Source organism: Giraffa tippelskirchi, chromosome 7 (assembly GCF_054371585.1).
Source record: "Giraffa tippelskirchi isolate mGirTip1 chromosome 7, T2T-mGirTip1v1.2.pri, whole genome shotgun sequence".
NCBI classification, from domain to species: domain Eukaryota; kingdom Metazoa; phylum Chordata; class Mammalia; order Artiodactyla; family Giraffidae; genus Giraffa; species Giraffa tippelskirchi.
The window spans coordinates 77674612-77702129 of record NC_137281.1 but is presented as its reverse complement, the minus strand read 5'-3'; the positions used below and the strand labels follow the sequence as shown (position 1 = coordinate 77702129).

General features: G+C 39.4%; 2 protein-coding genes across 12 annotated transcripts in view; one reads left to right on the top strand and one right to left on the bottom strand.

Annotated features, from left to right (window-relative positions):
- The window catches only part of THBS4 (thrombospondin 4), a 268357-nt gene that overhangs the window by 91213 nt on the left and 149626 nt on the right, over positions 1 to 27518 (bottom strand). The gene's annotated exons all lie outside the window — the stretch shown is intronic.
- MTX3 (metaxin 3) lies at positions 79 to 25987 on the top strand. 9 transcript variants are annotated; one of them, XR_014058476.1, is made up of 10 exons: positions 1879 to 1986; positions 2511 to 2580; positions 2943 to 3019; positions 4152 to 4244; positions 4762 to 4944; positions 5178 to 5254; positions 5916 to 6073; positions 6460 to 6556; positions 7376 to 7464; positions 10743 to 13068. XR_014058476.1 is itself a non-coding variant. In XM_081506033.1 (9 exons), exons 1-9 carry the CDS (start codon positions 1906 to 1908, stop codon positions 10851 to 10853), a joined length of 939 nt encoding a protein of 312 aa, XP_081362159.1. In that variant the 5' UTR covers positions 1894 to 1905; the 3' UTR covers positions 10854 to 13068. The 9 variants fall into 9 exon arrangements, 5 of the variants coding, with proteins under 5 accessions (XP_081362154.1, XP_081362156.1, XP_081362155.1 ...); XR_014058474.1 differs by lacking the exon at positions 2511 to 2580 and having other exon boundaries at positions 79 to 1986; XM_081506033.1 differs by lacking the exon at positions 6460 to 6556 and having other exon boundaries at positions 1894 to 1986.

Below are 27518 nucleotides of genomic sequence, written 5' to 3'. Positions count from 1 at the left end.
ACTCAAGCAACATACATTCTCTGTGTAGGATTATTTAAAATGCCTAATTGTCGTATTTGGACTCTGAGATTTATGGCTTGGGATTTTAAACCTCTAAACAGGGAGGTACAATTACTTGAATCTGAAAGTTGAATTACCTTCTTTATACTTAAGACTAAACAGTCTCCATTGATTCCATAGAGGAATCAATAATCATTAGTAATAATCATTCCTGCTCTCTGCTTCCACAGTATTTTATTTTTCTCTCTAACTTTTCTCATGATAATCTGATTTGTTACACCTAATTCTTTGTCTCCTTTGTCGACTATAAACTCCTGAGAATAGAATTCATAACTTATTTATCTCTGTGTCGTCCTAGAATTTTACGGTGTTTTGGACATAGCAGCTGCTCAATAAATATTTTGACATTCAATTTTAATGATATTTATGTTGCACGTTTTCCAATTTTAAGTATTGTTAATGGAATCTCACCTTTGACATAACTTCTCTACCCATTTCTGAGAAGATTCAAACTCTTGCCTTTGAAACATGAAAAAGGACTCTGGCAGATTGATACTGTAATTTAGATGGCTATGTAAACAGTAAGGGACTGTTTAGCATTACTTGTTGAGTTGTAACTTTAGGAAAATTTGCAGAGATTTCTTTTGAGTTTTCAGTTATTTAAAAGGACCCAACCATCTCAGGGGCATGGGAAAGGAAAGAAAGTCTACTGTGCCTTCTAGAAAGACACCTGGTACCCAACCCCTAATTTCAAGACCCAGAGAGCACGTTATGATCAAGGCATTTCCAAGGTCCATCTTTCCTCTTTTTTTCCTCAGCTTTTCTGAGAAATTGTCAGTCTGATGTTTAACAAACATGTAGTTCATGCCTACAAGGCCCACAGACACAACTGATAACATGTTGCAGGGCCCAATTGAAATAAAAAACTCAGGGCCTTCTGTTCAAAAATTATTAATAATTTCAAGACAATAACACCAGAACATTCAGGCAAGTGTGAGCTTTCTAAGCACAGGTCTCTGTGTGATTGCAGAGGTCTCACATGTAGGAAGCCAGCCCTGTTCTGTCTTCCAAGAACTTTCAGTACACTGAAAGGCAAAAAGTTTGTTATCAAGTAGAAGCTACAATTCAAGTATGTACAAGAGGCTGCAGGGGTCCAGAAGTTCCTGATTTTGGAAAACTGTACCAGGGAGGTGACAGCTAAGCTCATCTTTGAGGGAGCAGAGCCAGTGACGAAAGAAAGATATTCCAGACTGAAGAATGGCAGAATTCTTCAAACTCCAGGAAACTTGCTACATTTAGAAAAAGTGTAACAAGTAAACACGCAGGTGACTAATTGAGATTGAGAATGGCAAGAAGCAGAAGCCAAATATATGGGGGGAGAGAGGGCAAACAATTAGAGTGCCTTCTATGTACGTCAAGTTCTTTACCCCCATGTCATAGTTTTAAACAGAACAATCTTGTGACTAAACTGCTAGGCCTAGTTCTACAAATGGGTTAGTGTAGGCCCAGGGTAGTAATGGTCAAAGGGCTTGGGACACATTGCTTGCTTTAGTCGCTAAATCATGTCCGAACCCCATGGACTGCCAGACTCCTCTGTCCATGGGATTCTCCAGGCAAGAATACTGGAGTGGGTTGCCATTTCCTTCTCCATGGGACACATTAGGCACGCAGTAAGTATCTGGGGATTTACTACTGGCAGGCTATCTGACTTACTGCCCAGGACTATCAACCCCTAGGCCAAGCCGATTCTAGGCATGCGATTAACCACTCCAGGGGTCCTTCCCGCATCTCTCCCGGTCCCCAGAGAGATCTCGTCTCTCCTTCTCGCCCCGCCCCCGTGTTTCCACCTGCCGGAAAGTAGGTGGCAAAAGCACTTCCGGGATAACAAAGGTCGGCCCCGGCAAGATGGCTGCCCCCTTGGAGCTCAGTTGCTGGGGAGGCGGCTGGGGGCTCCCGTCGGTGCACAGCGACTCCTTGGTGGTGATGGTGAGGCCGTCTCGCTAGCGCGGGCGCGGGCGCGGGCAAGAAGGGGCGGGGCCAGAGGCGCGAGGCTGGCTGGCCGGGTCCCGGCGGCTAAAGGTGGTTCCCGCGTGGCGCTCCGGCCCGGGCCGGCCCGGAAGCTGCTTGCTGCAGCAATCTGGGCTCCCTTGCGTCCGAGAAGTTACAGCCTAGCCTGTGTCCCCGCCGAAGCCAGAGGGGGAAGTCATGGTTTCTCCGCTTGGCTCCGAGTGTTTTCAATCTTGCAAAGCTGTCTGGGCGGTGGAATGAAAGCCCAAAGCAGGGGGCGCGCGCTCCCTGCTCTGTATCCCCTGAATGTTGGGGTGGGGGTGAAATAAGTCCCCAAAGTCCTGGTAGCTGGCGTGCGCAACGCCGGCTAGAAGTCTGGGGAGGGGTGCAACCCCGGAGTCTGATGTTTCTACCTTTCGGGGGACCCAGGTTTGAAGTCAAGCTGCAATGCAGATTTCCTTTAGTACTCAGTCTAAAATGTTTTATTGCAAACTCTCTTTCAGGCTTACGCCAAATTTTCTGGTGCACCCCTGAAAGTCAATGTCATAGATAACACCTGGAGAGGTTCAAGAGGTACACTGTAAACTTTTAAACGCTCCTTTCTGCCCCCTTTCTGCATCCTCCCCCCTCTCATGTAAAGCTAGGAGGCATGTAGCCATGGAGTACCTTGGGGTTTTAGTTCTCACCATGACCTTGACTGTATGTTGCTTATGTTTTGATCATTCTGAGTAATACTTCAAAGGACAAGCCAAATAAGTGAAATGAGAAATGAAATGCTCTCCAAAACTGTGTGTATGTGTAAAACTGCAAAAACCTAAGATATCTTACTTATTTTTTCCTCCTCCAAATGTGATTGGTATAGTTTTAAGGGTACTGGGATCTCTTCAAAGGATATCGAAATGCTTCCTTGTGTGTAAAATGTTTTTTGATTATAGGAGATGTACCAGTTTTGACAACTGAAGACAATACTATTTCTCAGCCGGCAAAAATACTAAACTTTTTAAGAAAACAGGTGGGTGGTCCTTTTTGTAAGTAGATTCTCCATCCCTGCATGTTACTTTAAAAAAAGAAAAACATTAAAAACATTTTTTTAGAATTCTTTTTTGGAGATACATGCATGCATGCGTGCTCAGTCACTTCAGCTGAGTCCGACTCTTTGTGACCCCATGGACTGCAGCCCACCAGGTTCCTCTGTCCATAGCGATTATCAGAGTGGGTTGAATATCAGAATGGGTTGCCATTCCCTTGTCCAGAGGATCTTCCCTACCCAGGGATTGAACCCGGGTCGCCTGCATTGCAGGCAGATTCTTTACCACCGAACCACCTTGGAGATACATAGGGTTTGATTGAAAAAATAAATCTGAGAGTCACTGCTGTAAATTATGAGTTGTACTGTGATTCGAAAGCCATATAGCGAGTTATAGTCAACTTATATGTTCATGCACTTTGCTTGGCTTTTATTGAAGTTTAGGTATAAGTAGATTCAATTTAGCTATCTTCACTATTACACTTATTGATATGGTTGTAAATTTAGTTGCATAACTACTACACATTTTGTGCTTGGTGTGAGGTCTGAGTTCCTATCAACTAGCAACTATTTTTTAAAAGTACTTAAACTAATAGTTGCAGTTAAATGTTTCATGAAATAATGTATCCAAAATACCTCAACATGCCAAGATTTATATATCTAAAATGTTTAAACATGTAGCAATTTATATAAACGTGAAAGTTAAGGAAGTCCTATGTCAACAAAATTTAGAACTTTTCTAAATGGGAAAGTTTTCTCTTTTCATGGGGAAAACATAACTAATTAGAACTTTTCCTTATTATAAATTAACAAAAATTAAAATAGCTTCTATTAAGTTTGTACTACATGCCATGCACTAAACTAAGGTCATTAGCAATCATTGAAGTAATAGTTAATAATTAAAAATAAAAACTAAAACTAACATTTATGGACCTTATGACACTATGTTCAGAACTTTATTTGCAGTAAGTAGCATTTGTTACTGAATTTGTATTTCTCTTTTCCCTTTTAATATGTTTGCCATTTTTGAGGAAGAATAGGACTCCTAGTTTATTTAGCTTCACTGTTTGGGGATGTTCTTGACTTATGAGGTTTTGGGTTTTATATTTTTTAACAGAAATACAATGCTGATTATGAACTTTCAGCAAAACAAGGGGCAGATACGCTAGCTTACATTGCTCTCCTTGAAGAGAAACTTCTTCCTGCAGTGGTGAGCATTGGTGAATATTACAGTATTTTAGTGACTTACTGAGAATGTACTTGGTCTGTTTAGAAGAAAAATAATGGAAGAGGCTTAAGAGAGGAAATTTCATTTATGTATTATTTTCGATTGTTTCATGTAACTGTGAAACTGGGTTGATTCTGTTAGACTTTCAACTAGTATAGGAACCAACAAAGTGAAAGACAGTGTCATTTTGGAAATAAAAATTCTCTGTGAAAGACAGAGTTTGTTGCTCCATGTGTAGATTTGGGCCAACTGTAATTCATTCAGAAAATATTCATTAAGCACCTAGTATGTTCCAGGCCTTATTCTGGATGCTTGGGATAGAGCAAAACAAAACTCACATATTTAAAAATCTTGATTTATCCTTGAGTCATCCTAACTGGAAAATGGGTATGAAGTTAACTTCACTCAGAGATATTTATGAAAAAGTTTTACATCTACTGAATGATCTTCTTTGAATAAAAGAATATCCTTACAGTGTTTTCTCCCCCTCCTTTTGCAGCTTCACACATTCTGGGTTGAGAGTGATAATTACTTTACTGTGACAAAGCCATGGTTTGCCTCACAAATGCCTTTTCCCTTGAGTTTGATCCTGCCTGGAAGAATGTCTAAGGGAGCACTGAATAGGATTCTCCTGACCAGGGGAGAGCCTCCCCTCTACCACCTTCGAGAAGTAGAAGCTCAGGTATGGTTGGAATTACCTTCAGAGCAAGTGCTCTCTGGAGGAGGGACAAGAGAGAGAGCAGGGATGAAACTATTGGGTTGGCCAAAAAACTCGTTTGGGTTTTTCTGTAAGATAAGATGGTACAGAAAAACCTGAACAAACTTGTTGGCCTGCCCAATACTTTTCGATGCCAGCCTGAAAAGGAGTTCTCGAGCATCTTTCCTACTTTTGAGATGTAATTTCATCCTTATTAGATATACAGAGATGCGAAGGAGTGCCTAAATCTTCTGTCAAACAGATTGGGAACATCTCAGTTTTTCTTTGGAGATATGTGAGTACATTCCCTTATAAAACCATTTTAATGTTTTGTTTGCATATATCCATTGAGCAGTTACTTAAAGCAAGTTCCCTTGCCTGGTCCTCTTACCCCATCCTCAATGAGTTTGCCACTTAAAAAAATACTTAGTGGATTTTTCACTATAGGAAACTTTCTGTTGGGGTAATCTAACGTTGACTTAATATGTTGCATATGTGACTTTGAAACTTTTAAGACTGTTCCCACCCAGTCTCTAGTCTCTATATGATGCCTGTGAGTAAAAATGAATCTTTTAATTTACAACTTAAATTTTCTTCTTAATAAAATGGGTATGCTGCTGCTGCTGCTGCTAAATCGCTTCAGTCGTGTCCGACTCTGTACGACCCCATAGATGGCAGCCCACCAGGCTCTTCTGTCCCTGGGATTCTCCAGGCAAGAGTACTGGAGTGGGTTGCCATTTCCTTCTCCATAAAATGGGTATAGAGTATTTTAAAAAACTACTAATGAGTAAAACCCTAGTTGCTTCATTTTTATAAGCCCAAATGGGTAGTAAACCTTTTAAAAGACTAGACTGTATACTGCAGAATTGATAAATGTATTTGAGAGAAAGTTTTTAGCATAATCCCAGATTAATATTTTCTTATGTGCTTTTTAAAAATCCTTAATTTATTTTCAGGCCTTCCACTTTGGATGCCTATGTGTTTGGTTTTCTCGCACCTCTTTATAAAGTATGTTTTCCTAAAGTTCAGTTACAAGAACATTTGAAGCAGCTCTCCAACCTGTGTCGCTTTTGTGATGACATCCTAAATAGTTATTTTAGAGTTAGTCTTGGAGGTAAGTTGGTTCTTCTTCACCTGTTCTTTGTTTGCATAGAATATTTGCATATTCTCCTAAGGATGTATACACCAAATCCATTACTTATTTAAAACGTGTGTATATTGTCTTTAAATCCTGGGTGATAAAACTTCAAAAAGTGGCATTTTTTCCAACCTTATTTTTTTCCCCACGTGTTAGTTCTTCTTTCAATAGAGAAATATCTATTTGTCTTTTGTCTGTTCTTCTGGATTTTATACAGTTCTTGCTTCTTGTTCTTAAAATATTGCCCCTTTGAAGTGGGTCATTTTCTTCTAAAAGTTAACCACAGGTATTTATTGTGTCCCTGCTGAAAGATAGCCTTTATCCTAATGCAAATGGGCAATTACTTTAAATGTTGCTTCTAGCATTTTCCTGCGTGAACAGAAATGAGCAGCAGATTGATTTTGGTGAGGTACACTCCCATGATTCCACTACTTGAAAACTGATTGCACCAGACTGGAGGTATAGTAAATAGAGGGCACCTGTCACTTAGGCTCTGCTTCTTCGGGAGTGTGGGGCCTTGTGCTTAAGTGATTGGGACACTAAGTTTGTGTGGGGAAAGTTGGCAAAAATTGTCCTTTTAAGAAATAGAAGTCATAAGGACCATTGGCTTGGGAAGAGTTTATTTTTTTATATAGTGGGTTATGTGTTTTGTATATAATACACTTGTATGTAACAAGGGAGGGGTTAGTAGTTTGGAAGTCATGAAACTGAGTAATTTTCAACCTTGTTACTTGGGAGCAGTGATTAGCAAACCTGACCACAGAACAAATACAAAATCTTGAGTCCTATACTAGATTCACTGAATTAGAATAGAATCCATTCCTGGAAGAGATCCCAGAAATCTGTATTTTTTAAAGTCCATTCAAGTACTTTGGAGGCTTGGTGGATACTTGTTTGACCCTTAGAAAGCTGTTCAAATGCAGTAGTTGTAACTAAAGGCCTAATTGAAATGAGTGGGGAAAAGGAACAAATCAAATTTGAGAAGGCAGTGAAGACTGTTGTGCTCTTATTAATGACCTTGGCTGTCTGCATAACACTTGGCTAACTGGGTCTCCTTAAGGACACATTGAGTCCTTTGGCTTAGGATTTGGTTTTGGAGTATTACTGTGTCTCTTAAGTTTGCCTTTGAACCGAGAATGGTTTTTCACTTTGCTTTTTTGGGGAGGTGGGTGGGGGATGGAGCACTTAGGGGGTGGATAGACTCAATATTCTTTGAATCTAAACAGCTTGTAAGGCTTTCAAAATTTCCTCTTTCTGATTTCTGTCCTGCCTTCTTAGGCATCTCTCCTGCTGGACAAGAAACGGTAGATGCAAATCTACAGAAACTGACACAACTTGTAAATAAGGAATCCAACTTGATTGAAAAGGTCAAGTTTACTTCAATCGTTATTTTGTAGTAGTTCAGCATTTTCCTTTCAGCAGTTAATGTTGTAATTTGGGTTATGCATTACATTTACCTTTTTATTTTTTTAAGTTTATTTTTTCAGAAAGTTGTTTGAATATACATTTATTCTAAAGCAGTACAAAATACAGTGTTTTGAAGCCAGTAATGGACTGATTGTTTGGGGGAAAGATCTGATAATAGCATTGGGTTACTTTTACCACACAATTAGCAGTACTTTTCAAGTTAAGAGACTGTGGCTTTTTAAAAAAAGGGGGAGAGAGAAAGAAACAGAAAAACACTTCTTGCTTGCTTGTCTGCTTCTTTCCGTCTCTAAGGGTTAACATTTCTTGATCGTAAGCTCCTGTGCTTATTCTTTCTTAACTAATAGCACTATGGTGTCTTTTTCTTTCTTTCACATAAATGTTTTTATTTTCTCTCCTTCCTATCCTCTGTTCTAAATGTTGTTTACAATTTTTGGCTAGTGTGGATATTTGCCACTTAGGGAGTATGCATTTGTTGAGAGAAATATCGAGGAATTGGGCAGGGGAGGGAACCAACAATGGAAATTTCAAGGGTGATTCTAGGTGGAAAAAGAGAGTTATACAGTTTTTTCCTGAAGTGTTTGATAAACTGGCTTTTTTCTTACACAAATGGATAATGCTTCATTCTTTCACAAACTTAGGGGTCATTATGGCCTAATAACACTGGCTAGAGGTTTGGGGGATTGAGTAACAGGCACTGTATCATATGAGCTTTATATGAGTTATCTCATTTAATCTCACAGCAACCCTGTGTGTGCAGGTACTCTGTTATCCCCATTTTACAGATGAGATAACTGAAGCTTCAAGGATAGCTTATAACATCATCTGCCCGAGGTCATTCAGCTGGCAAGAAGTAGAGAGAGAATCTGAACCCTAGTAATTGGATTCCAGCATGGGCTTTGTAGTTAGTCAGCTATGTAACTCGTGAATGAAGTTACGTATCCATTACTACTGGTGGTAATAGCCAGGTTTACAACTGCCACTCTCTGGAGTAACCATTTTATTTCTTTTTATGGTATATTCTTGGGCTTCCCTTGTGGCTCAGCTGGTAAAGAATCCGCCTGCAATGTGGGAGACCTAGGTTCGATCCCTTTGTTGGGAAGCTCCCCTGGAGAAGGGAAAGGCTACCCACTCCAGTATTCTGGCCTGGAGAATTCCATGGACTTTGTAGTCCATGGGGTCGCAAAGAGTCGGACACGACTGAGCAACTTTCACTTCACTTCACTTTATGATCCCCTGGAGAAGAGAATGGCTACCCATTCGAGGATTCTTGCCTAGAGAATCTCATGAACAGAGGAGCCTGATGGGCTACAGTCCAAGGGGTTGCAAAGAATCAGACACAACTGAGCCACTAACACTTAACGTCTTACTTATGTACCTCTTGTTAAAGTTTGGATAAGCTGAATGAAAGCCAAGTTTGTCTTAATTCTTAGCCCAACCCAGTAAATCTCATGAGAGGAAATACACCAAGAGTTAAGTGTGGATAATGGAAAAATTATTCAGACTGTTGTAGATACTAGTCTGCTGGATGAAGACTGTCCAGTGTAGTTTTCATTTCCGTCTGTGGCAAATTCATTTCAGACCTATATTTGCAGAAAGGGAAACCAAGAGGCCCTGCCACCACTTCTGTACAGTTCACTTTGGCATCATCACTGTATGAGAGTCTCCTGACCCCGTGTCAGTGCCTCTCCCCACCCCACTTCCCATCTGCTCTTCAGTACAGATCACTGTTTGCTACAAGACAATAGAACAACAAATTCTCTTGACTACCACTGTTCACCATTTAGACAGAAAATTTAGAGCTTAAAAAAAAGAGTTATGTTTGAGGAACTTAGTTCTTGCAAGGAAAAAAAGACATTTTAACACAACTGATTCAAATAGTTCACTGGGAATACTCTTGTCCATTGGAAAACTGAGTTAATCTTTTATTCTTTTCCTTTGATTATAAACCCCATGTACCTCTGCTGAAACATTTCCTCTATGCTTTATAAAAGCATCTTGAAAGGAGAGAGTTTTGTGCTACACATGTTAAAACTGTAAAAAAAAAAGCCTGTCTACCAGCTAGGTGATAAGATGCTGTATTCTCTTGGTTTTGGGTCATCGATGGCAGCTGCTTTCAAGACTTTTATGAAGTAGCTTAACACCAGGACCTTGCACTCTGGTTTTGGGGTACCTGGTTAAAGGTAGTTTTCTAGGGTCTGACTCAGATCTAAATAACCACTCTTCTGATGTTTTCAGGGATGCTAATGTACTGCTGAAACTCTTGGACATTTTCTAAATGTCTGCCACATTACTTTGTTTCTCTAGAGCAGACTTAGAACTGATCCATTGTTTGCAGTGCCTCTGGATTAGGTCTAAAGTATTTATCCTTCTGTCTCTTTTCCTAGCCTTCCTTGGTCTAAATACTCAGAGCCTAAAAGAAGTGATCTTTTTGAGTGGAGTACAGGTCATTTTTATTGAGACATTGAGGTATAGTTGAAAGAACAATAGTGTTAGAATAAGACCAGCATTCACTTTTCAGCTCTAATGCTAGTTTTGCTAATGCAAATCTGATAACCTTTCTGAGCTTCCTTTTGCTAATCTGTAAAATAGAGGATGGTTGTCTTTTTTTCTTTACAATTGTCTTGGGAAGCACAAATGAGAATATACTTCGTACCCTGTGCAAAGTAGTCTAACAGAAATGTTGCTTTTACACTTAATATTAGAAGATTTCTTAAACCAAGTTGTACTGTGGTTGAATTCAGTAGACTGTTCATTTTGTGGCATTACTGTAATTTTGTGAAGACATCAAGGATGATGAGCCATACTGCTTTTATACGTATACTAATTGAAAGTGAGAGTCGCTCAGTTGTGTCCGACTCTTTGCAACCCCATGGACTATACAGTCCATGGAATTCTCCAGGCCAGAATACTGGAGTGGGTAGCCTTTCCCTTCTGCAGGGATCTTCCCAACCCAGGGATCAAACCCGGTCCCATGTTGCAGGCGGATTATTTACCAGCTGAGCCACAAGGGAAACCCCATACATGTACTAAGTCAGCCAGTATTTAGGTATGATGTTTAGAATTCTTTAGAGATTATTTGAAAGAAAAAGATTTCTCTAGCAGTGCTAGAAACATAAGGTTCTGTAGTCTTCTAGGCTATAGTTTGGATGGGGACGCCACGGTTCATATTAGTGGTACCATAGCTATTAGTCAGATGTACCTTTTGTACTTTCCACAGATGGATGACAATCTTCGCCAAAGCCCTCAGCTTCCTCCTCGGAAACTGCCAACACTTAAATTGACTCCAGCAGAAGAAGAAAGTAATTCCTTACAACGGCTATCACCCTGACAGTCATCATGCTTTGTGTCCAAAGTCATGTCGTTTTTGCAGCAATCTCTTACACTAAGTGTGTGAAGGCAAAAAGAAAATGCTAAAAATAGGTAGAAGGAAGACTCTAAAACAAAAGAAACTCTATGACAGCAAATTTTTTCTCGTTAGGAAGCTTCTGTCTTAGCTTGGCAATGCACTTTATATAACATCAGCGTGAATGCTAAATGAACTTGGGGGGGGAGAAAATACATTGTACTGTATATAAAAACCTGCCTTAACCTTGGCAAATTTTTGCCTTTGGTTCACAGGTTGCTGGCCCAAAGCTCCACTTCTGTTCTGAATGTGCACACTTAATTTATTCAAGTTAATTTATTAATTTAGTATCCTTAGAGCAGTCTGAATATTTAATATGTGGCTCTTTGCCTAAGGCCTTTTCTCTTTTGTTTAGAAATCTGATGCCTATTTTAGACACCAGGAAAAATATATTATTCTAATATTCTCTTTAATAGGAAACTTGTATTTAAGGTTAAAAAACAACAAGGAATGTGTTTCTTAATTATCTCACAAGTCTAACCTTTGGGAGAGTTAGTACCATATATATAAATATTAAAGGTGGTAACATATATTTGTCTGACTGTATGCACTTCAATATAACAGTATTTGCTGATGTGTTCAGTGTAGGTTAGCAAGGGCTGTTTTAATTTATTGAAGCTTTAGGCCTGTGTATTTGTAGTACGTCTTTAACACTAGTCATCTCTTTCTTGGATTGATTTCAGGAGAGCTGAATGTTAGCATCGCTTTTATGTCAGGCTGTAAAGTCTTACGACACTTGCCCAATTGTTAAACAGTACTCAGGAGGAGCCCACCACCACAGAACTGGAAGCACCTACTGTGTACCTGGTCCAAGTTCTCCATGCTTAGCTCAGACCAGTGTTCTTTCCTAAGAAACATACCACGTAGTCAGAAGCTTTATGACAACTAATTATTTTCCATAGAGTTTAACTACAGTTGAAGGATTCCTTGGAATAATCGGAAATAGCCGATTTTAAGGAACATTTCCCATTTATTGGTTGCTGAACTATTAAAAGATTTGCTGTGTGGGTAATTTGACTTAGAATCTTGCTTATTTTAGTGGCTGAGGTGCTTCTGCCATCTTAAAACCACTTCTGGGGTTTTTTTTAAATATAGGACCATGTTTTTGATTAGTATCTTAAAAGATTACTATGGTGCTCAGCAAATCTTATCTCATCCTGCTGAAACCCCCATGTTAGGAAAACAGCTTTGGAGTCAGAAGACTCGTCTAATTTGAGCTGAGTGGAGCTCAGCAGTATTTGACCTGCATCCTCTCAATTTGTTCTGTATTAGGTAGCTATTTATATAGGAGTCTTGAAGTCATCATAAATATTTTTTCTTGAAAGTTTTAATGAGAAACAAGGTAATCTTCAAGGTCTTGGTTGTCTGTTTGGATACATTGAGAGAAAGTCACTCATCTGTTTCACATTACTTCTGCAACAGGTGGGAGAGTGGGGGGGTGGGGGTGAGGGTGTGTGGGAGTGTGTGTGTGTGTGGGGGGGGTGAGGGTGTGTGGGAGTGTGTGTGTATTTTATGTATTAGCCTTCTGTTAGATTCCAGCAGTCGGAAATCAGTAGAGAGGGTGTATGTGCTATGTGCCTGTGTGTGTTTTATGTGTTTAGATTCCAGCAGTTAGAAGTTTGTAGAGAGGGGTGTGTGTGTGTGTCTGTGTGTGTGTGTGTGTGTGTGTGTGTGTGTGTGTGTGTGTGTATGGTGTTGTGTGTTAGTCTTCTGTTAGATTCCAGCAGTCGGAAATCTGTATCAATATTCTATGTTGGAAATCATGACTGTAAAACTTTATTATCCTCTGGGATTAATGTATACTGAAGAAGGGTGGTTAGTACATTAATTAGACATCTGTTTATGCTTTCGTCAGGGTTAGTCATTTTCAATTATGATTTCTATTAAAGCTTTCAAAAAGCATTTGAAGTGACTTACAATTGTTAAACATGTGTAAAATAGGACAGTTAAAATTGGGTTTTGGAAAAATTAAAAATTTGTAGGAGAAAGAACTATACTAACCCAACCCTAACTATACTAACTCTAAAATTGAATGGTAAATGTAACTCCCAAGTTTCCCCACAGACAAAATCAAAGAATAATATGGGGTTATGTAAAGTTTTCTGTCAATAAAGTGACTAATGTCTATGAGTAAGAAAAATGTGTTTACATTTTTATAAGAATGTGGGGTATTGTGTTATGACACAAAGATGCAGCCAATAAGCATACTGTAATGTTTGATGTGTTGAAAGTTGAATCAAAAGGTATCATTCTAGAATAGCAAGTTTTGTCCTTTTTTTAGTAGAAAAGACGACTGTAAATATGATTTTATTTCCTTTCAGTCATTCCTGCTTTGAACTGCCTTTAGCTATGTGCCATATAGGCCATGATACTTCCAGACTATCTTTGCTAAGAGGCGAAGTATGAGTTAGATAAGTGAGAATTTATATGCTGGGTTACTTAGTTGTGCTTTTTTGGTAAAAGCTAATGAGATGCTAGGAAGCTATCACTGAGCACAAACCACTCCAGGCATCAGCTGCATATATAGGAAGCTCTTGGAAGGGAACAACTTTCAGGATTCGACAGAGAACTTGTGACCAACCTGTCAGAATATGCTTTGGATAAAGTTTGAGTTTGCTGAGATAAATGATCCACAGTCTTAAAACACTGTGGTAGAGGATAATATGATAAAAAGGACTGTGTTAGTGTTCATGTTTCTCGGAAGTATAGGATGAGAAAATTGGTCAGATAATTCCCATAAGATAAAGATCTTTTATCCGCAAACTCATCGGTTATCCATAAGGCTGACCATTCTCATAACACCAAAGAAACTGCAAAAGACCTTTAAGGATAGTCATTCCTACACAATGTTTTTTTCCCCTAAAAGTTTGGCACTGGCAGATGAATCAAATTTCAACCTAGATATGTTTATTTTTTGAGTGCTAGAGATCTTACATTAAATCCAAAGAATTTTTATTTCCATTTGTAATTTCTATTCATTTAATATGGCAAGGTATGTTAACTTAGAAGAATGGGAAAGCTTATTTCAATCAGAGCTAAGTTACAGTTCTCAGAAGTCTACAAAAATGGAAAAAAATAGACATCAAAAGAGGCAGAAGTTGGTAACAGTGATAGTATCTCAGAAAACCAATTTTTAAAGGTAGTGTCATTTGATAAAAGTGGCATTTGAAGTCAGTAGTATGTTTTCTTAGAGCCTCTTCCAGGAATAGTCATTTACCAGGTTATTAGATTTTTTTCATCAACTGTTTATTTTTTCATAAGCTGTCAAAAATTGTATCCCTCTAAAACCAAAACCAGTACTCTTGCCTGGAAAATCCCATGGATGGAGGAGCCTGGTAGGCTATAGTCCATGGGGTCGCTAAGAGTCGGACACGACTGAGCGACTTCACTTTCACTTTTCCCTTTCATGCACTGGAGAAGGAAATGGCAACCCACTCCAGTATTCTTGCCTGGAGAATCCCAGGGAAGGCAGAGCCTGGTGGGCTGCCGTCTATGGGGTCGCACAGAGTCGGACACGACTGAAGCGACTTAGCAGCAGCAGCAGCAGCAAAACCAAAATACAAATGCTTACATGTAAAGACAAGAAGCTGAGGGATATATTACATAGGCGCTCTCTGTACTATTTTTGCACCTTCTTTTTGTGAGTCTGTAATTATTTCAGAATAAAAGGGTTTTAAAAGTAAATTCAATAGAGTGAATTTATCTTTAGATAAACTATGATTTACAATTTAATGCTTCAGACATAGTATTCAGTATTCAGTTCCAGATGAATAAATGCATAATATAAATTAAATATAATTTATTTCATTCCGAGTTTAAAGACAAAAACAAACTCAACTTTATAACATATGATTATCTAAAGATTTGTTTTGCCTTATCAGCAAAGAAAAAACAAGCTAAAACCAAGAACCCCTTTTCCTAAGATATAAAACATTCTATGATCATTATGTTTATATTTTTCTCCCTATGGTACCTGGGTTTATCTGGGTTTACAATATTTTGAGAAAAGCTCCTCCACGTCTCCATGTGATAATCCTTTATTTTGCAGGTGTTCTCGCTAACAACACTAGGACCATGCTTTGATGAACAAAGTGTAGTGTGTGTTTGTGTTTTTTGTTTTAGGCTTACAGGCATTTAGTGATTGACTTTGTCTTGGTTTAGTTATTTATCTAATTGAAATCCTGAGCAGAGCCACATAGCATATTTGAGTTGTAATGATAGTATTCTGTATATGTTGCTGGCACTTAGAATTATTTTTTGCCTTTTCTCTTGTTCAGCTCTGTGTAATTTGCATTTACTTTTCAATGTTTTCATATTTCCTAAGATATTACTAGATTATTAAGAAATTTGTTAGTTATGTGAACCAAAGGGTTTAACTGAAGCATAATTAAATCTTCAAAATGTTGATTTTCATAGAGACATAGAGTGATTTGCTTTTTTTTTTTTTAAGCGTTTGTAAAATTATTTAGCTCAAAACTCATGTTAGGGTGTAATGTTTGTTTAAAGCCCAGATTACCTGCCCTAGACTTAAAATTATTGTGATTGAGGTGGAGAGGTATTCTCAGAATCAGAAAGCATACAAAAATTTTTTGTCCTGGTGAGGAGGCCAGTGATTACTGATGAGAACTAACATTCTTGAACAATGATATAAGAAACGGTTACTTTGAGTTGGATGTTTATAAATAGAGAGTGAAATGTTATAATAAAAGACTGTTCAAAGCAAAACAAAATAGTTCCTTTAAAAAATGCAGAAAAATAAACAATATCCTCATTATTGTTAATTTGAAATTATATTGTAAGTTTTTGTTAAAGCTATATTTTACTTCTTTGGAGAAGCAGTTCAAGATATATTTTGGCAGAATATATTGTTATTGTATGAATCGAGAGGTCTTTGGCCAAATAGGTTTGGGAAATTCTGGGTTAGACAAAGTTAAGTTATCATAGGCTTCTCAGAACCTTAGATATGCTGTTGATGGTTTCAAACTCCAATGAGGACCTGTATTTTATACACCATTTTCCTATTTTTATGTGGATTTTTTTTTAAAGTAAGTGTCATGTGGGATTTGTGTTCTGAGAAGTACACTTAGAGAAATGCTGCCCTGTGTTTCTGCTTGTTTGTACTCATTGCAAAAGCGTCCAGTTGTTGGGTTGTTTGTACTCATTGCAAAGGCTCCCAGTTGCTGGGTTGTCTGTACTCATTGCAGAGGCTTCCAGTTGGTGGCTGCCCCTCTAGTAAGTGGTGGGGAAATGGGAGGAGACAGGTTAGGACTCCCTTGGACCATAGAGTTGACTGAGAAGTGGCTTTGGGTTTAAATAGGTTGCTGTTTAGGCACCTGTGAGGCCTGTGGTCAGTCCAGTCACTTTCCCTGGAATCCCACTTAGCTTGGAACAGCTTCACAGGGGTGTGAACTGGTGGTTTCAGAGAACCAGCCACTTCTTAGGCATCTGCAAGACAGAGGGAACCAACGTGGGAATCCAGAACAGATTTCCAGACTGATTTTGGCTGTGCTTTAAAAGTACCAAAAAGTCAATGAGTATTTATAGCATTAAAGTAACATACGAGCTGATTATTTTATATATATATATATGTATACACACAGTGTTGTAGAAAGTTTACATTTGCTTCAGTGACAAAAGCAAAGAAAGTTTCATATTTTCAAGTTCTGTTACTGAAGACATTGTCTAGACAAGGATTGCATGTTTGTGTATGCTTTTCCTAGGATGAGTGTTTACAGTTTTTATTCTGAGCAGTTTCTATATCCCCCCCCCCCCCCCCCCCCCCAGTTTAAGCCTCCACTAGACCTTCTTAGAGGACTAAATATGTTTGATTTCATCTCAGAGTACAAAATCAGTCTACTCATCGTAAGGAGGCTGTTTGTTTTCTGTAGTGTATATGGTTGCATATTTGGAACTCCGTGCTTTGGATATGAATTTGACAGAAAGCCTGCCTTTGGATTTGAGTTGTGGTGTAATGGTGAACATCTATCCATGTGCAAAGCAGTTGGATCTTTGTTCTGATTCTTTAGATTTCCTCATGCAAATTCAGAAAAATGCCTTTTAATCATTGAGTTTACATGTCCAAGATCCTTGGAAGTCTAGAAAAAATGACTTGCCAGAGTTTGCATCAGTCCTGAGTAAGTCATGCAGAGCAGAGAAGGCTGTGTGCTGGCCATCCATTCTTTGGCCTGTTGGCTGCCTGTCTTGCAGGGCTGGCGTCTCTATTTCTTGGAGAAGGATCGGTGTACTCACGCTTTTATGTTAATTGCATAAAGATGAGCTTTATTCTTCTGACTTGGTGTTTTATTTTGTAAAATAGAAAATAATGTCTTCTCATTTTTCTGCTCACTCTGAAGTGGAAATTTGAGGTGTTTATAATGTAACTTCAGCTTTCTGAAAGACTGATAGCAAAGAAGACAAGAAATTTATGTATACTTGTATTGGTTTTGTTCCACCAAGCTTATCTTTGAATGGCAAACATTTGAAACATCTGTTCTAGTGTACAACTACTATAGTTTTGCTATTAACCATCTCAAGATAAGCATTGTTTGTCATAGTTTCAATATTCTAGCCTTGCCTAGTGTGAATATATTTTACTCAGAGATTATGTACAAATACCCAGAAGTGGTGATGATCAATGTTGTAAAGAATTTATTCTAATACACGACAAACTGGATATTATGTCAAAATAGCTATTTTCAAAATAAAATCTCAAGTTGCTTGAATGTTTATTAACTCTTGGTTTAATGTTATTTATTCTTTGAGGTGAGTATTTCTTTGGGAAGAATTTTGGGGTGGTTGAAAATAGTTCTGTGCTGGGACTGAGCTACATAGAGGGTTGCTCTTTTTTAAATGCCCATTCTTTCCATGATGCATTGAAGTCATTTGTGCTTTTCCCAGCCTGTGCTCAAGGAGGGTAGGTGCCTGCTCCTAGGCCGTGGTATGTGTGTGACCTCAGAGAGCTCACTCAACTTCTCAGGGCTACAGTTAGCTCATCCCTTCGGCTCTCTAAGTTGCTTTAAAATTTTCTCTTTTGCTCACCTAGGAAGTTCAGTGATATTCCACATAATTGGATGGAAGACATACACTGAGAAAAATAATTGTAGTTAAAGGGGAAGATATTAATTTTTTTTTTTTTTTTTTGCTGCTTTTTGGAAAAAAAAAAAATGGAGCAGGACATGGAGGTATAGAAAACTCTGTGAGAGCTGTTAGTCTAGTATGAGCAGGTTCCCTGAGGGGTTAAGTCTGTTAGTAGAGTTGTTTTTTTTTTTAATTGAGGTGTAATTTATGTGTAGTAAAATGCATCGGCCTTCCAAGTAGAGCTGTTCAGGTATGTATTTCTCTCACATGGAAAGCCAACTACATCTTTGTTGATACTTCTGTCCCAAAGAACACAAGTCTTAATTGCATATGAACTTTGGGTTTCAGATGAACTTTGGGTTTCAATTCACCCTTGGGTGGATTGAGGTGGTTAGTAACAATCACCCGCTTTCCACAAGAGAGCAGGAAAGAAGAGTTGGAATTGGTGGGATAATAGAATTCTTTTGGGGAAAGACAACTCTGAGTCACAAAGCTGAGAACCTTTCAACAAAGGCCTTCAGAAATTTTGGTTCTTAATTGCTCAGCTCAGAGCCTTGACTTTGGTCTGGGACAGTTTCGGGTGATCAAATCTCCTGGATGACTTTCAGTGTGATGCCCCTTGGTGGACAGTAGGCTACACTCTAAACAGTGCTCTGTTTCTCTTTTGGCACTAATAGCAGCTATTGATACTAAGTTTTGCCATATTGGGATCTTGTCCTAAGGAGACTGAGATAAAGGGGAAAGCACTAAGATCACAGTACTGCCCACATGTTTAAGACAAGTGTACATGAGAACAGGAAGGAAATGGTGGTGGAAAATGTAAGGACTTGTCTTACTCAAGATCATCGTATGTTCCTAGTTACGTTCGTAGTTGTAAAGCAAAGGGGATACTCATCCCTTCTTGATCTGACAAGAATTTCGGGGGAAAGGATGAGAAAACATAGTACATTTCTCCAGGTACATTAGTCAGCTTCCTAGAATGCTTTAGACATCTGTGATTAAGAAATGAAGACAGCTGTGCATCATCAAAGACATTTCTAATTTCTAACACAGTCAACTCGAGGCTCCAAACGTTGTACTTTACCAAGTAAGAGAGAGGCTATGATGTTTATCCTGCTTTTTGAGTAAGTGAGTGAAAATAGAGAAATCTTGACATTTATAAATAAAATTAGGGATTGGTGTTTGAGATCTGAGTTTCGGGCAGGTGGTCTTTTCAAGAATTTACATTTTGAAAAAGTTAAGAAATCTTTCGGTAGAGAAGGAAGCATGATGCTTTCCAAATATCACAGTTAAGACCAAACAGATTTCAGTTTTATTTTAAATGCAAGAAGCAAGCTGACTTATTTGAGGGCTGTCAGACTGTGCCTGTTCTGATATGTGTTGTCCCAGTTCTCTCCAGGAGTGGGGATTTGCCTTTTTCACCAATGAACATGGTTTGCATTACATATAATATCCAGTTCACAGCATGACTACTGATAAAATGGGTTAGAAAAAGGTGGAAAGGGATATAGTAGATGTAGAAAGTAAGAGGAAAAAGAACCAAAGAGAAAGAAACTCTAAATATGATGTAATGGGCTGTGGGGAGGAAGGGGAATGCAGTGTAGAAAGACAGTGGATTTTAGAGTTAGAAAGCCTGGCTTAACAGCACACCAAACTAGTGATTTTAAGCAAGTCACCTAATTTTTGGTTTTTATTATTCATTACATTGCAATGGAATAACTGAATCTGGATATATGAACGTTTTTATATGTTTGTCTTTTTTCGACCCCATGGACTGCAGCCTACCGGGCTCCTCCTCCGTCCATGGGATTTTCCAGGCAAGAGTACTGGAGTGGGGTGCCATTGCCTTCTCCTTGTCTTTTTTAAAATATGTATATTAAAATTTAGAAGCTACCAATAGAAAGAGCCCCATTCCACCTCTTATGAATAACCTGTTGCCATATTGGTATCTATTCTAGTCTTTCAGTCTTTTGTTTTCTACACACACACACACACACACACACATTTCTGTATGTTATAATCCTATAGTATATATTTATACTATTATACTATTTATACTATTCAGAGTGTGCTTTTTCACTTAATCTTCAGAAAATCTTGTAGGTTATTACATATTCTATATAATTTTTAAAGGGTATGTGCAATTTCAGTGTAAGATGTTACATTGTTTATTTCACACCCTTGTGATGAACATTAGGGTAAACTCCTCTTGTAATGGTCCTTGTTACATGTTATGAAGTTGTTTCTCAGGAAGATGTACCACTTTATATTCTCTGATGCTCCGTGTAGTAGAACCTGTTTTACTCAACCCCACCAACTCAGAGTTCTTTATCTGCTCTTCAGTCTGATAGGTAAAAAGTAGCATATTTGTTTATTTAAGATGTATTGCCTTGATAACTAGTAAGGGTGAATATTTTCCCCATATATCTGCAGTCCATTTGTATTTCTTCTGTAAGTGGTCTATTCATACTCTGCCTAAAAGGAAAATAACTTCACTTCTCTGAAACCCTGGCTTCTCCACTGGAAGCTGGAGTTTGCATGTGGTCTCAATGCAGTAACACACGGCAGATCCAGGATACAGCAGGTGTGCAGCAATAGTCTTTCCTTCCACGTGACTTCCTGGATTAAGAGCTCCCAGAGGATAGAGACTTCTTTCTTTATTTATCCCAGCACCTAGTACAGTGCTTGGAGCAGAGAAGGAGCTCAAAAAGTTCTTGAGGAAGGAGGAATAGCTGGGATTTGAAAACATTTTGGGTATATCAGGAAAAAGAGTGAGGAAAGTCGAAGCCAAGAGCCAATGAATCAGCAGTGAGAAAACTTACTCAAAAGCTTACTATTAAAATGGAAGAATTTAGGTTTTATTCTGAAAGCTATATAAGAAATAATTTCTTATAAAGACATTAAATACCTATAAGTAAGTAGTCTTGAAAAACTGAGGGCTTTTTTGTGTGTGTGAGCAAATGGGTACATATTTTAAGTACACTAAAAAAGGTGACTAGTTAAAGAGTCACCTTAACTATAATGAATTATATTATTATAATTATTATAATATAAAGATTATAAATTTTATAATTTATTATATTTATTTATAAAGATAATATAAATATTTATAGAATACAAAACATAATATTAGTTATAATTAAATGACTCAATTATTTATAATATTAAAATTTTGAAAAGTGAAAAACTTAAAAAATGATTCTGATTTTCGTGTATCAGATTTGCCAGGAATAAATATGCAATAAAGATATGATCATATTGTAAAATGGTAATAAGTTAAAGTAATCCAGAGCTCTGGTGCCTCAAAAGGAAGGAGGTGAATTGGTGTCAGGTCTTGTTTTGTCCAACACGCCCTGGGATCACAGGGGAGAGAGTCAGTGGTTCGCTAATGAGATTTGCAGATGACTTTAAATTGAGAGGTATTGTAAACATCAGGGATGACTGAGAAATGATATAAAAGGATCTGGAAAGGTTAGGAACATGGACAGGAAATCAAATGATTCAGTCTGGAGTAATGCAAGCCAATCTGACATCTGGGGCCAAATAAGAAGAAATACAGATATGCCATGAAAGTGACAAATACGGAAAATAGTCATCTCAAAGGAGGTTGGGGGGTGGTGGTGGTAGGGAGAGGCTAGAGGAAAACAAGAGAAGTAGGAAGCAGGAACTAAAGATGTCCAGTACCTACCACATGCCCAGTACTATAATGTGGCTCTTTACACGTTGATTTCTTTTTGACTAAGGTTAAGCAACTTAGTGCTATATAAGAAACAGAGATTTGAAGATTAACTCAGTACCTAATGGCACAAAAGCTCAACATCTCTTCTAGTTGATCCTAATGACTGTTAGAGTATTATCAGTATAGGGAAGACTGTGGAAGTGGTCTGGAATCGTAAGAAAAGTCCTAAAAGGAAAGATCACTTGCCATATGCCTACCTGGGCATTGCTCATTCAGTGGGTGTTGCCAAGAATTCTTGGAACAGCTCCCTCCAGGCTATCCAGTTGCCAGCAGCATGAGGGGGCCCTACAAAACCTTTGTGAGCTAGTAGAGGATCCAGTTTAAGCAAAGTTAAGATGTGAGTCCGTGAGGCAGTCTGTTCATCCCAGCCGTGCGCCCCCATCCAGTGACCACATCATGTTAACCCTTAGTAGCACAGAGTCCCCCTGCCTGTGTTTCCTACTATCCCTTATCCTCCTCTCTTGCTATAAAGGTCTAGTGATGATTTGTATTTTCTCTAGATGTCAGTAAACTAAATCAGATACATTGGTGATATTGGCTCCCTTTAGGAATTTCCAACTCTTTTTTTTTTTTTTTAAATGGAACCACATTTAATTTTTTCAGTTACAAGCACTTGAGGAATTGGGCCACAGTGAAAACTTCATGGAGTTAAGAAAGAAGACCAAATAATTCTAGGGAGGACAAACCCTGAGGTAATGCTTAATGTATCCATTTCCCACTCTGCAAAGAAGAGCAGAACATAGGTGCAGAGGATCTGTTGAAGGAGTGAGCTGTAATGGAGAGCTGTCAAAGACATATTGCTTGTAGTTGCAGTTCTATCTTGTAAGGTATGTTAATGGCTCATATTGGAAGCTCGAAGCTGAATGTGTTAGCTATCCCCAGTCATAGTCACTTTGTAACAGAAGGCCCTTAGGCTAAACAAATTCATCCACTTACTCAACAAGTATTTACTGAGCATCTCCTGTGTCCCAGGCACTATTACTAGTACCGAGGATACATCAGTGAACAAAACACAGATCTCTGCTGTTGTGGCTCTACGTTCTAGAAGGGGGGACAATTAATAATGAACCTAATGAATAGCAGAGTATATAATGTAGTAGAAAGTGGTAAGTGCTATGGAAAATGAAAGTAAAGCAGGATAAGGGGGCTGGGAGTGCTGGGATTGAGGGCAAGTGACAGTAGTCAAGGGTGGCATAGGCTCACTGTGAAGATGAGCAAAGCCTTGAACAGTGCTGAGTGGCCTAGATACCTGATGAAAAGCATCCCAGGCAGAGGGCACAGGTGTAGCAATGGTCCTAAGGGAAGTTTTGTCTAGCTTGTCTGAGAATCAGCAAGGAGGCCAGCGGCTCGGGAGCAGCATGAGCAAGGTAGAGAGTGACAGAGATGAGGTCAGTGAGATATGGGGTGGGAGCCGACCAAGTAAGAGCCTTTGGGTATTTGTAAGCCTTTGACCTTTACTCTGACCAGAAAAATGATGTCGCTGATTCCTTTTTAAAAGGACTCCTTGAATTGTGGTGCTGAGGATTGACAAGAGTGTGAGCAGAAAGACCGTTGGGAGAATTTTATAGTCATCTAGCCAAGAGATGGTAGTGGCTCAGGTGGATTAGAATGGTAGCAGGGGGAAATAGTAAGAAGAGGTTGGATTCTGAATGTATTTTGTGGGTACCAGCAATAAGACTTCTCGACTGATTAGATGTGGGTTGTAAGAAAAAGAGAAAAGTGACTTAAAGAATTTTGGCCTGAGCACCAGATGGATCGAGTTGCCATCAACTGAGATGGGAAAGACTCTTGAGAAGAACAGACTTTGAGAAGACTGGGAGTTTCCTTTTTGACATGTTGAATTTGTGATATGGGTACACATCCAAGTAGAGATGGTGAGTAAGCACTTTTGTGGATGTAAGTTTGGAGTTCATGAGATACAACTAAAGAGTAATGAGGATGATGTTATTTAAAACCATGAGACTAAATGAGATCATCGAGGGTTTAAGTTGTAGAAAAGAGAAGAGGTCTAAGAACTGAGACCAGGACGCTGAACATCAAGAGACCATGGACAGAAGCAGTGAGGAAGCCTGAGACCAATAAAGCTGGAGGAAAACCAGAAGAAGGTGATGTCCTTGAAGCCATATGAAGAAGGAAGAGGGAGAGATTAAACACAATGAATAGAGTGATAGACTGTGTAGGAGAGAGACCATGTGACTGCTGGATTTAGCAAAATGACCCTGAGGAGCAGTTTCCATGGACTGGGGGATAGGAATTGTTTCAAGAGGGACTAGGAGAAGAGGATTTAGGAAGAGTGAGAAGAAACAAATGATGACTGTGATAATTGTAAACAGCATGACAGAGCTGGGAAAGATATCTAGGGGTAAAACTTCTTTCCCTTGGGTCCTTGAGCTACCACCAGGGAGACAGCCACCTATTTATGTATGTATATTTATGTATAACTGCAAATCAAGTCAGCATGCAGCCAGCAGTGTTGAGCTAGGTCATTAGGAAACCTTCCCCAGTAACAGAGATTCAAATGGGGTTATTAAATAAGAGCTTGTCAAGGGACTTTTTATTTATTACAAAAATATTGCTACTTAAAACATGGGCTTTTTCTCAAAATGATGAGCGAAATTCTTTTGTGAATAAGATCTAGCATATTAGTATGTTTATACTTAGTTAAGCCAGAGGAGGCAGAGACCAAGTCAATCACTGGAGTAGTCTTTGTTAAGAGGATTTCAGCTTCTGTGGTTTAGGTAATCGAGTTGGTTTCCTCTATCTAGGCCTGGGGCCCACAGAACTGAGCCCAAATGAAGTAAATCTGCATCTTTATTTTCTATTTGAGCTACTTAATGACTGTGCATTCATCAGGAGACAGGATGAGAACACATTTGAAAATTAAAGGGTTATTGCTATAGAAAGCATTGAGAATGCTGTGTGAAGCCTAAGTATGTTTCAGGAAGGTACAAACTAGTCTGTAAACAAACCAGAAACCCTGGTGTTACCGCTTTCCCTATTTAATCACTCACTGAGTCCTGTCTGTTTCTCACTGTGGTTATCACTGGAATCTGAATGGTGCCTACCATGGTTCACTGCCATCCTGAGTCACTGCTGGAGATACACTGTCAGCCTCCCACCTTCTGGTTTGATCCTTTCCAAACTGTTCTCCACAGTGTTCAAGAGTGATCTTTCTAAAATGCATAAAGAACATGCTTCACCCTTGCTTAATACCTTTTAATGGTGCCTTGTGGTGTTGGAGAAGACTCTTGAGAGTCCCTTGGACTGCAAGGGGATCCAACCAGTCCATCCTAAAGGAAATCAGTCCTGAATATTCATTGGAAGGACTGATGGTGAAGCTGAAGCTCCAGTACTTTCGCCACCTGATGCGAAGAACTGACTCACTGGAAAAGACCCTGATGCTGGGAAAGATTGAGGGCAGGAGGAGAAAGCATTGACAGAGGAGGAGATGGTTGGTTGGATGGCATCACCGACTTGATGGACATAAGTTTGAGCAAGCTCAGGGAGATGGTGAAGGACAGGGAAGCCTGGTGTGCCGCAGTGCATGGGGTCACGAAGAGTTGGACACGACTGAGCAACTGAACTGAACTGTTATCATGTCTAAGCTCCTCAACATAGCTTATAATACATTTCATTGCCTGGTTCAAGTTCAATTGTGTCCCACCTGCTGTCCTCACCATTGAAAATCCAGCCACCAAACCACCTAAATCTCCAAATAACCCCATACTTTCTTTTAAATCTTCAGATGAAGAGGCTCCAGTGAGTGACAGAAAAGCCACAAAATCAACCTAACAAGACTCAACAGAGAATTCTATTTTTAGGCTCCATTAAAATAGAAATGGAAGGGAGGTTGCATGGTCAGGACACTCAAGATGACTATTCTCTTGCTCTTTGTAATCTGCTCGACCAGACCCTGCTTCACCTACTCCCTACTCACCTGAACCTGCTCACCCCCTGCCCCAGCTAGTGACTGTTCTAACAGAACAGCTCCACCTGCTGGTTTATTAAAGGGGAACATCTGCCCTTGTGACTGTGGTTAACCTGAGGGGCGGTGAGGGAGGTGCCCAGCTGCCGGTTGCCCTGGTAACTGATGAGCCAACCCGAGGGCAATTTCCCCTGCAAATAGTAGCCCTTTGCTTCTCCCCCAAGGAGCAAAGATTACTGCCACATCCTGTCTGCTGGGGTAGGGTGCCTTTTGTTTCAGACGTGTAAGATCTCCTCTCCATTAAACCACTGGTGTCTCTGTGCTGGCTCTGGGCTCCTTCTTCAGGCTGGAGGACGGGCAACTACAAGGCTTGCAGGCCTGTGGGGTACAACCCAACAGAGGTCCTTTGTTTCCATATCCCTTATATTCATATTTTACTAGTTGTTTCTGTTTCTGCTTGGCGCGTGCACGTATGTAACAACAGTGCACCTAAGTCATGTTTGACTTCTCCACCCAGCTGGGGCTTCCCTGGTGGCTCAGACGGGAAAGAATCCACCTGCAATGTGGGAGACCTGGGTTCGATCCCTGGATTGGGAAGATCCCCTGGAGGAGGACATGGCAACCCACTCCAGTATTATTGCCTGGAGAGGCCCTCATGGACAGAGGAGCCTGGCAGGCTATAGTTCATGGGGTCACAGAGACTCAGACATGACTGAACACTACTCAACCTTGAGAGCTCTCATGGCTCAGTCCTTGGCCTTGTTTTTACATTTCACTTCACACACCCACTTTTACACTTTCCCTTGTTTGTCTTTTCCATCTTTGGTCTTCAAATCCTGCCTATAATCTGACATCTCAGACTGATGTCTCCAGCTCAGGCATCTCCTGTGAGACCAGACTCCTATTCAAAGGGGATCTAAGAGGTGTGCAGCAATCTCAAACTTGTATCTAAACCTGAACTCTGATCTTGACTCTGCCAAGAGTCAAGAGTCAAAACCTCTTCCCCTCTGCTAGTCTTTCCCATCTCAATAAACATCGCCCATACTACCCCACTGCTTAAAATCAGACGCCTGAAAATTTACCTCTTTCTTAGTTTGTAAGAAAACCTAATCACATGCCAGGCAATGTCCAAAATGTTTTATATGTAATAACTCTTTCTTTTAACGAATCTGCAAGGTAGCTATTATTATTATCACTTACATCATTGATGAGGAAACTAAGGCACAGAGAGGGTAAGTAATTTTCCCAAGGTCACACAGCTTACTAAACAGTAGAACTTGGATTTAAACTCAGATGATATGGCTTCAGAGTCCATGTGCTTAAATTAACTTCTAGCAAACTGTTATTCTTGGAATCTCTTTCTGATTCACCCCTGATAAGTTCACATCCAACTTATCAGAAGGGCAAACAGTTCAACCTCCAAAAATGCCCTGAATCCATCATTTACTTCTTTCCATCACAGTTGCCATCACCCTAGCCTTTTGCCAAGACTTTCATATTTCCTTGGGGATCTCCAATTCTGCTGGTGTCCTTCCCACCTCCCTCAGCTCAGCATCCCCAGCCATTCTTTCCAAAGAAGTCAGGTCTTAGCTTGAATGTAATTTTTTTTTTCTGAGAAGCATACCTTGACTCCAATAAATGAACTAATCCTCCCAATTATTCTTTCTCTTATCACCTTACTCATTTCTTTCATGGTAAATTTCATAATTGATAATTATAAATGTGTCTTTATTTTTACACACCCCCTGAAAACAAGGGCTTTGTTTTATTTTCCACTATCTCTCCAGTACCTAGCAGAGAGCTTAGCCCATAATGGGCACTTAGTAATATTTGTGAATGATTGGATGGA